Consider the following 9,821-nt stretch of genomic DNA (forward strand, 5'->3'; position numbering starts at 1 on the left):
TTACCCCCTGCACTGCTCGGTCCCCAGGCCACGTGTGGCAGAGGTGACAGAAGTGACTAAGGAGCCCAAACAGGGACTGGCCGGGGCAGGTCCCATCCAGCCACCCACCACAGCTGCCGTAGCTTCCAGCATCTCCCACCGCCCCACTCTCCAGCAAGCCACGTGAAGGCTATGACACGACTCTGGGTAATTCCCAGGACCGAGGGAAAACCAGGTTCTTCTAAACACATGATCCCCCCTGCAAAAAGAAGAGGACGCGGCCTCTCTACATAGGATAGGCTGCAATGGCTGTATCCGGCTGGGACACCGCTGGCAATGGGTGGGGCAGAGAGCGCGAGAAAAAAAGCACTCGAAGGACCGGCGAGAATCTCTGTGGGTTTAATTCTCAAGCCGAGTGACAACCAGCTCACAGACACTGGGGAGAGGGATTCCCTCGCTCCCCAAAAGTGCTCACAGGGGGGGTACAGGGGGTAGCTGCCAGTCTGCAGGGGCGAGGGAAGCAGAGGAGCCAGCAGCTGGCGCGGGGGGGCCTGGCAGCTGGCAGGAAGGCTCCAGAGTCTGCATGGGGAGGATGCACACTCCAGGGAAGCAGTGAGGCACAGCCACCCCCTCTGCCACGTGGCTCCGGCTTGGTCCGGGGGGGTGGATGGTGTCTCTGGGGTGAAGGGAAGGGGGCACGGGGTGGTCCTGCCTCATCCGAAGCAGAGGCAGTGAAGCCACGATGTGCTGGGACAGCCAGGCAGCCGTGGGTGCCATAAGCGTGGACAAGCTGGGGGAGAGTCTGCCCTTGGCCCCGTCGTCCTCGGTGGTGTTGGAGCCGTCAAGCCCTGGGCCTGTCAGGAGACACTGCACCGCTGCGTCTGCTCAGCTCCAGTGAGATACGGTCGCCCATTCCCTCCATGTCAGCCCCCTGACCCTCCGCTGCCCCCCTGACATGTCCGGGCCAGCGCCACTGCTGCCGGCTCCTGCGATATGCTGTGTGTGCTCCCAGCAAGCCCCAGCTCCCGGAGTCCTGTGGTTAGCTCAGTTCTCAGCCACGGTCCATTTCCAGCCCTTGTGACAGGGCAGAAAAGCTGGGATGTGTGTGATTCCCATGCACGCCGGGACCCAGAGATAAAGGGATGAAGCCTGGCTGCATTGTTCCCCTAGAGTCACGCCAGTGCTGGGGACTGGAGCTGCGATACCAAGCTCCTGCACATCTGAATGGGCGCATGGGGAAGGCGGGGGGAACCAGAGCGCTGGAGGAGGTTGGGGCTGCAAGAAGGAGGGATTCGGGGTAGGAGGAAGCCCGGGGGGGGGTGAATGGAGCTAGTATGGGAAGAAAACAGTGAAGAATTAAGAGCTGATCCCTGGCTGCACCAAGGGCTGTGAACAACTGGGCCACGTGCCTGACACACTAACACCTCCGCTGTGACAGCCCCAAACCACCCGTTCTGGCTGGCACATCCCTGCAGGGGCACGGTGTGATCCTGCCACAATGCCACCCTGCTGTGATGTGCTCTCGCTGCCAGCTGGGCATGGGGAACCAGGGGCTGGCCCCCCAGAGAGGCACGGCAGGACATCGCATTGGGAGACCCAGACCGGGATCAGCAGGGGACAGAGGCAGCGGAGACAGACTTCCCTTGGCCTACAGCAGTGTGGGGAGAGTGCTGCCCTGTGGCCATGCTCCAGCCCTCTGCATGGCTGAACCTCCATCCGAGTCCCTGCTTCTCAGCTGTAGCAGTGGCTGCAACCCCAGACCTCCCTGGGCTCAGCTGCGCTCACCAGGCTTCGTTTGCTCCCTTCCCTTTCTATGAAGCTGCTTCGGGGCTGCCAAATGTTCCCGATACAACCCACCCGCACTCAGTGCCATGCCAGGGGCTCTGGCTCTGCCCATGGAGGCAGCAAGGGCACAGACCATGGTGTGGGCCAGCAGCCAGGAAGAATTAATGCTCTTAATGTGGACCCAAATTTGAGAGGTCCCCTTCCTCACCATCCGGAGGCCCTTGGCAAGCTCAGCCCTGAGGGGGTGAGATGGAGACAGAAGCCTGTGTCTGGGCAGTGCTAGCAGGTACCACAATGCAGGGGAGATGGGAGTGGGTGACCGCGAATGCCAGTCCTGGCCTGTCCCATCCCCTTGCGGTCACATCCGAGCCTGGCGGGTGGGGAAGGCTCTCAGTCAAAGACCTCCGCGTGCTCATTGCCGCGCTCGCCCTCCCTGTCCGTCTCATACTCCTCCAGGTTGGCCAGGGGCAGCCCGTTGCTGCTGGCCACGTGCTCGCACACCGTGCTGCGGGTGGTGACCCGGGTGACGCTGGGTGAGTACTTGCGGGAGCCGAGGCGCTGGAGGTGCTGGTGACACATCACCTCCTTGAACATCTCCCGGAAGCGGGTGGACATCAGGTTGTAGAGGATGGGGTTGGTGGACGAGCTCAGGTAGAAGAAGACCCCCGAGATGATGTGGATGTACTGGAACATCTCATGCATGTTGCCCGTCCAGTTGGAGATGAAGCTCCAAACCAGCCGGTCCGTGTGGAAGGGGGCCCAGCAGATCCCAAACACGAGAACCAGGACAACTGGAAGGGAGAGAGGAGACCGGCATCACCGGGCACCGATGACTGCCTGCCTTTCAGTCCCTGCCTTTGCAGCATCCTTCCCTCCCCAGGAGCTAGGAGACCGGTGGCCAGTGTAACACACCAGTAAGTGTGCGTCACACTCCCTCTGCAGCCATACACCCTCACAAGGAAGCCAGGTTTAGTGGTTAGGGCATCAGGAGACCAGGATTCGATTCTCTGCTCTGCCACAGCCTCTACCCATGACCCTGGGCAAGTCACTTAGCCACTGTCAACCCAGTAGGGCTGACTCCCCTGCCTATCCTGAATAGAGCTCCGGGGTGCTCAGCTACTGTGGGAATGGGGCCTGCATAAAGGAAAACAACCTACTGCTCCCACCAGTTGCTGAAATGACTCCTCAACTTGTGCTGGATTCTGCCCCAGAAAAAGTCTGGGTGGGGTGGGCTTGAACAGGCACTGGTGAGCCTCCGTGCCACCTGCTGAATGGGACCCCTGCCCCTTCCCCCCAGGCACCGGACATGCCCTTGCAGGCCGCCTGGCAGCCTGACCCCAGGACTGGCGGCTCCCGTGCTGAAGCGAGTCAGCCCGGAGAAGCCAGGCTTATAGGGAGGAGAGCTCCAAGCCCGAGGCCAGGCCCCTGCTCCCAAAGTCTGGGAAAAAGCCAGTCTGGGAGGTTTGAAATCCCTCAGGCTGTGAAGGTTAAACCCCAGTGCTTTGGGCACTGTGGGAGACAGGGGTCAGGCCTCCCCATCTTTGGCCTTCCCAGAGCTTCTGCTTCCAGCCCTGTCCAAATAGCAGGGCGTCTCCAGCCCGTCAGAGGCCCCCCGCCCATGCCAATAAGGACGGTGGGTGCTCGGCTCTGCATCAAGGAGGCAGACGGGGGAAACACGCTGGGAGCAGGGCTGTTCTGGAGGAGGCTGCCAGCAGCAGGACCTGAGCAGGGTGTCCGCCAGCGTGCGGCGCAGCAGGTCCGAGGGTGCTGGGCCCAGGGCTTCGGGTGGGTGCTCCCACGCTCAGGCCTCTGGCTGCCCCCTGCACCATGGGGCTGTGCCTCCTCATGCAAGGTCCATCACCAAATGCTCCAGTCCCTGCTCCGGGAATGGTGGATGTCTCCTCAGCCCTGCTAGCTGGAGGTGCCACATGCTGCACAGCGACGGGCTTCCCGGGAGACCGACTCGGGGTCGGCAGGACTTGGCTGCACCTTGTTTTTTCCAGGAAAGCGCCCACCTCTGTCCGCAAGGGAACAGGAATCCAGGCTTCCCCTTGACCTGTGCAGTCACGGGAGAGGCCAGGCCCAGGGGATGGGAGTCCCTGGCCGCTCCAATGGGTCTGGGCTCTGCAGACCAGCCTTCAGCACCCATCGGATCCAGGGGTCACAACCACTCAGAGACCCCAACCTTCAGCTCATCGGGGCTCCCTAGCAGCAGCCCCTGTGGATAGCCAAGCCCATAACAGCGTCTGCTCCTAGAGCTCCTTATCTCCCAAGCTGCACGCTGGGGCTTTGCAGGCCACGTCTGGACGGGAGCCCACAGTGGTGCAGTGGTCCCGTTTCCACGTCCCCGTGCCTTTGCCAGCCCCTGCAATCCTCTGCTCTCTTAGCAAAGCCAGTCGGCGGGTGGAGCACATGCTGCCTCATCTCACTGCCCTGAGCGAGGAAACCACGGCCTGGCTGCCTCCTGCCCCACTGTGGCTCCGGGATCGTTTGGTGAACGTGGCCTCCACCCCTACGGCATCTATCCCAGAATGCTCAGCACCGGTGCTGGGGGGGCAAGCACAAGGATGCTGCCCAGTGTGCTGCACTGCATTAGGGGAAGGAGTGAGGCCGTGCAGCCGAATCAATGTGGCTGTACTGCTGCCACCTCCCTTCCCCAGTACAAGTCTATGGGTTGGGGACGGGCTGCAGATACTCCCACTCCAGCCAGATGTAAACCACCCCCTTGCCCAGATGTTGCCAGCCAGCAGTGCTGCGGGCACTAGTGAGCGGCTGGGATGGCTGCCATGTGCGGGCACAAGGCTTTGCGCGGCCCGTGGTGGCTTATAAGGTGTGGCGAGATTAGTGGCTGGCTACGACTATCCCAGTGAGGACAAGAGGCGTTTTGCTCGCCCCAGAGACCACGGCTCTGCTCTCCGGGGAAGTGCTGCAGCAGGGACATGCGATCTGGTTAGGATCTCGCCCTCCATTGCCTGCCAGGGTTGCTCCAGACATCTCTCTGCCACGTCTCTCTGTCTTGGCAGGCCCACGCCCTGCCGTCAGGCCCCCGCGCTGTGGCCCAGCTGGGGCAGGAAGCCCTGTGGTTCAGCACACGGAGGCAGGGGGCTCGGGGAGGCAAGGCTTCCTGCACTGGGTTGCATCCGAGTAGCAGCTGAGCACACCTGGCAAACCCTGCTGCCTTGGAAGGCTGCCACCGTGATTAGCAAGATTAAACAGCCCTTCATTAATGAAGCAATCGAGCCGGCGACCCCAGGCTCCGCTCCCAGATGCAGGCTGCTGGCTCACAGCCGGGGCCACTATCTCCAGCTCTCTGCTGGAAGCAGCCAGTTTTTCAGTGCACCCTTTCCCTGCCTGCTTGAACATCTCTGCTGGCCAGTGCAGACGGGGGCCTGGGAATCAGGTGTTGCTACAGGCAGCAAGCCCTTATGGAGTTCACCCCCATGCCCAACACCCCGGCCCCTGACACCCCACCACCTCGCCCATGGGCATCTCTGCCCTGCGTGGCACCAGATCTACGACAGACCTCGGTCACGCTGCCTTCCCCACTTGCTCCAGACTCGTCCTCAGGTGTCCCCCAGCAAAGCCAGTGGGGTGGAGGTGTCTCTGCTACAGCGCTGCATTGCAGTTACCTCCCTGCTCTTCCTGCAAGAGCGCGACGCGCCCGGCTCCTACTTCACCCGAGCGCTGCAGCTACAGGCAGCCTGGCTGCAACCCCCACACCCTCCGCTCTAGCGTGGTGCGGCACCGAGACCTGGGAGCAGCTCCCTGGTAGGGAAACAGGAGGCAGGACCAAGCGGTGAGGCAAGGCCTGTGTCTCTTATCCCGCCACACAGCTTTGTGCCCGCCAGCCATTCTGCCTTGTTTTAATTGCAGTCAAGCTAACGGAGAAGACTAGGGGCACGGTGACTTCCCGCCTGTGCTTGTTGCCCTGGCACAAGGGATCAGCGTGCAAAAGCAGCTTGGTGCTCACACACGGGCTGGAACTACAGCCACAGCCTGTGTGCATGGGCTTAGCTACATCATCTTGCATGGGGCAATGAGGCTTTACACCCTGTCTGGCCCAAGGTGTCTCAGTTATACACCTGAGCATGGAGCAAGGTCCCTGCTGGGTGCTGGAGCCATGGGATGCCAGGCAGTGCAGACCTGGCTGGCGTGGGGGGCACCACAGGGCCTGGTATGTCACCCCCACCCCCACAACCATCTCCAGAGCAGGTCCCTATTGTAGCCTCGCTCCTGGCTGGGCCGTACGGATGCCAGGGGCACAGCACAGAGGAGCCTCCTGAGCCCCCCGGCCTTCCTCTCTCTCATGCAGGCTGCAAGGGCTGGGCCTGGCAGGGGCTGAAGGCTTGCACTGGGGCTGCTGTGCACCCCACAGACCCTGCCAGGGGCTCAGGCCGCCAGGTGTGCATGCACGCACCATGTGCCTGGAGATGTGGGTGTGAAGGCAGAGCCTGCCTGGAGGGGATGAGCTCCCGCTGAGACCCCTCACTCCTGGCATCATGCTGCCATTATGGGAGTAAAGACCCTTTGCAAACCCTCCCATGGGGAGGTTGGGTAGTGCCCCCATAGCTCAGAGGAGCGCGAGGTGTCCCGCCGAAGCCCCAGGAGGCTGGAGGTCTGGCCCACGGACTTACACAGCATCTTAGTCACCTGCCTCCTCCGGACCTTCTTCTGCTGGGCTCGGACATGGTGGTAGTCACTGTCCCTGCCCGCCTTGGCCTCCAGGCTCTGCAGCATCTTCTCCTTCCTCAGCTGCAGGCCGATGAGCAGGTAGAGGATGCTGAGGGTGCCCATGGGCAGGAAGAAGAAGAGGATGGTGGTGATCTGGATGATGAGGTTGTAGAGCACCAGTGGCTTCACCACCATGCAGATGGCCGAGTCGGGCACCACGCCCCGGCCTGGCACGTACAGCGGCCTGATGCCATGGAGGCTGGTGTTGGGGATGGAGCAGAGCACCGAGAGCACCCAGATGGCACCGATGACCCGCTTGGCATGGTTGCGGGTCACCACGTACTTGGCCTTGAGCGGGTGCACCACGGCGATGTAGCGCTCCACGCTCAGGGCCGTGACGTTGAGGATGGAGGCGAAGCACACGGCCTCGAACAGCAGTGTCTTGAAGTAGCAGCCGCCCGCGCCCAGCAGGAAGGGGTAGTTGCTCCACATGTCGTACAGCTCCAGCGGCATGCCCAGCAGCAGCACCAGCAGGTCTGACACGGCCAGGCTGAACAGGTAGTAGTTGGTGGGCGTCCGCATGAACTTGTGCCGCAGGATCACTAGGCAGGTCAGCGTGTTGCCCACGGCGCCCACCACGAAGATCAGCAGGTAGGTGGTGCAGACGGGCACGAAGAAGCTGGACCGCCGCGGCCCCAGGTACTTGTCCCGCAGCTCGTCCTCCGTGAGGGTCATGTCCTCCGGGTCCACGTGGCTGTGATTGCAGAGCACCTCGGCCTCCAGCTGGGCCAGGTAGTCGCGGAGGGGTGCCAGGCTGGTGCAGTTGGTGTAGGGATACATGGCCTCTGGCTGCAACGAGACTCACTGGCATGGGGGAGATGCCGCGAGCAGCCCAGGTGCTCCCAGCCCTTCTCCATGCAAGATGCCTGCCCTGGGCCCACCCAGCTGCTGGAGCCAGGGGGGCTTCTAGCCCTGTCCCCAGGACAGCTCTGAGTGACCGAATCTCTATCCGAGTCCCTGCTGCTCAGCTGTAGCCACGGCTGCAGACCCAGACCTGTCAGCTTCAACCCCTGGGCTCGGCTCAGCTAAGCAGGCTCCTCTTGCTCCCTTCCCCTTCTATGGAGCCGCCTCGGGGCTGCCAAAAGTACCCGATACAACCCACCCACACTCAGTACCACACTGGGGGTCCGGCTCTGCCCATGGAGGTGGCAAGGGCACAGACAGCGGCCAGGAAGAGCTAATGCTCTTAATGTAGACCCAGATTTGGCAGCCCCCTGCTTCAGTGCCCGGGAGCCCTTGGAGAGCTCAGCCCCCCACCCCACCGCTTGGTCCCGTGCAAGGTCTGGCCTCAGCCCCATGGTGTGGGGAGGCTGGACTGTGTGGGGCTTTGCTCGGGGTGCCGCTGGATGGGTCTGGCCCTCAGGGGCATGTCCATCCCTGCCCACGACAGGCTGCCCCTAGCACCACACTGGGCCACGGGCAAGAGCAGCCCTGCTACTGCACCAACACTGCACCGGGCTTTTCTGGAGGTGCCCACCCGCTCCCCCAAACCTCCTGGTCTCTCTGGGCCAAGCCTGCAGGCCTCCAGCTCCTGCTCAGCCTTGTCTCTGCTTGGCTTGGCTTCCACCTGCTCCCTTCACGTGCCCTCTGGACCGGGGGGCCAGGGCCCTTCTCACCCCACAGCCCCTCTGGCACCAGCCACGGAGCACCCGCTTGGCACGTGGCCCCAGGGTCAGCCCTCGCCCTTGCCACACCGCAGAGGGGAGAAGCCAGGGGGTGGTGGTATCGCATCTTGCCCAGAACCTGGATGAGCTTTCATAGCCGTCTGGGGAGTGGGAGCTCCCTGCCTCCAGCTGCCCCCCGGCTCCTTCCAGCTCAGCCCCCCGGCCAGGGGCTGGGGAGGGGTCGGTGAATGGGACCAGCCAGGTCCTGGCAGGAGTTTCCCACCTCCCCACAACCAGTGCCTTACCTGTGCGAGGGGCACTGCGGCACCGGTGGCAGCACGCCCGGGAGAGGCTCTGGAATGACAGAGCAGACCACGGCTCGGAGAGGGTTCGGGTGGGTGATGGGGACACCCTCTCCAGCTGGGGACGTGGCAGCTTGGTGGCCCATCGGTCCCCTCTCCCCTCCACCCCTCCAGAAAAGCCACGGGCGCTTTGGGGCCCCAGCACTGCATTAGCATCCCACACTGAACTGGAGCTGGCCGGGGAAGTTTCCATGAGAGCCGGTGCCTTGCCACAGCCACAAGCAGGGCTGGGGGGGGCAGGAGCCCGCACCCCCCCCTGCTGCATCTCACCGGCCACCCGGCACCTCCTGCACCCACATGTCCGGGGCCGGCTCTGGCAATCAGGCTGGTTCCCGGACACCCAGCCGGGCACCTGCTCACGTGCACGCGCTCACAGCCAGAGCCCCCCCTCCCCGCTCTGCCTGCGTGACCTCCAGGGACCGGACCCCCCATGCCTGCCCTGCTGCCTGCACGGAGAGCAGCCCCCTTGCTTCCTAACTCCGGCTCCCGTGACTGCTCCGGTGCTCCCCACAGCAGCCTGCCCCCTCCCCTGGCTCCGTGCTCCAGCACCCGGCTCCCCCCGGCTCTGGGGTCTGGCACCCCACTCCCCCCAGCTTTGGAGCTCTGGCATCCTGCATCCCCCAGGCTCTGGGACTCCAGCACCCCACTCCCCGCAGCCCCAGCACCCTGCTTCCTCCAGCTCTGGGACTCCAGCACCCTGCTTCCCCAGGGTCAGGGCTCCAGCACCGTTCTCCCCCAGCCCTGGGTCTCCAGCACCACGATCCCCTCAGCTCTGGGGCTTGGGCACCCCACTCCCCTGGTCCTGGGTCTCCAGCACCACGATCCCCTTGGCTCTTGGGCACCCCACTCCCCCAGTCTGGGGCTCCGTCACAACAAACCCCTCGGCTCTGGGGCTTGGGCACCCTGCTCCCCTGGTCCTCGGTCTCCAGCACCACGATCCCTTTGGCTCTGGGGCTTGGGCACCCCACTCCCCTGCTCTGGGGCTCCGGCACCCTGCTCTTCCTGGCCATGGGGCTCCGGCGTCCCCATCACTAGGGCATCAGGTGCTTGGGGCTGAAGAGCTCCAAGCCTTGCTTGTCTGGAGGGTCCTGCCTGGGTGGGCAGGGGGCAGAGAGGGGCTCACCGGGCTACAGGGTCCAGGCAGAGAGGGCTGGGGCTGGCCCGAGCATCTTCGCAGCTCCGGGCGGAGTTTGAGGTGGCAGCTGAAGTCCTAACTCCATCGGTGCTGGTGCCCGCTGCGTGTGGGCGAGCTGCAGCGGGCTGGGGGGAAAGAGCATCACTGAGGCGGGGAGGGACAGGGGCGGGGGCCGGCCGAGGCGCTGGCTTTTCCAGCGCCACCCGGGGGCGGGGGGGCCCCCCC

At 63.8% G+C, this 9,821-nt stretch overlaps 1 protein-coding gene across 1 annotated transcript; it reads right to left on the bottom strand.

The window, feature by feature from the left end:
* Window positions 1-1,243: 1,243 nt before the first annotated feature.
* On the bottom strand, window positions 1,244-9,686 carry NMUR1 (neuromedin U receptor 1). Its single transcript, XM_006022458.3, has 4 exons — window positions 9,585-9,686; window positions 8,405-8,453; window positions 6,399-7,284; window positions 1,244-2,555 (listed from the first exon to the last, which is right to left on the bottom strand). Exons 3-4 carry the CDS (start codon window positions 7,273-7,275, stop codon window positions 2,155-2,157), a joined length of 1,278 nt encoding a protein of 425 aa, XP_006022520.3. The 5' UTR covers window positions 7,276-7,284; window positions 8,405-8,453; window positions 9,585-9,686; the 3' UTR covers window positions 1,244-2,154.
* Window positions 9,687-9,821: the final 135 nt, after the last annotated feature.

The sequence above is a fragment of the Alligator sinensis genome, unplaced genomic scaffold, assembly GCF_000455745.1.
Source record: "Alligator sinensis unplaced genomic scaffold, ASM45574v1 scaffold301_1, whole genome shotgun sequence".
In the NCBI taxonomy this organism is placed as follows: Eukaryota; Metazoa; Chordata; order Crocodylia; family Alligatoridae; genus Alligator; species Alligator sinensis.

What these genes read in the sequence shown, in the direction of transcription:
- NMUR1 (XM_006022458.3), bottom strand. Translation starts at nt 7,275, where the DNA reads ATGTATCCCTACACCAACTGCACCAGCCTGGCACCCCTCCGCGACTAC. An exon ending in GCAGGTGACTAAGATGCTGT is followed by an intron (nt 2,556 to 6,398) that starts GTAAGTCCGTGG and finishes TCTCCCTTCCAG; the next exon opens with TTGTCCTGGTTCTCGTGTTT.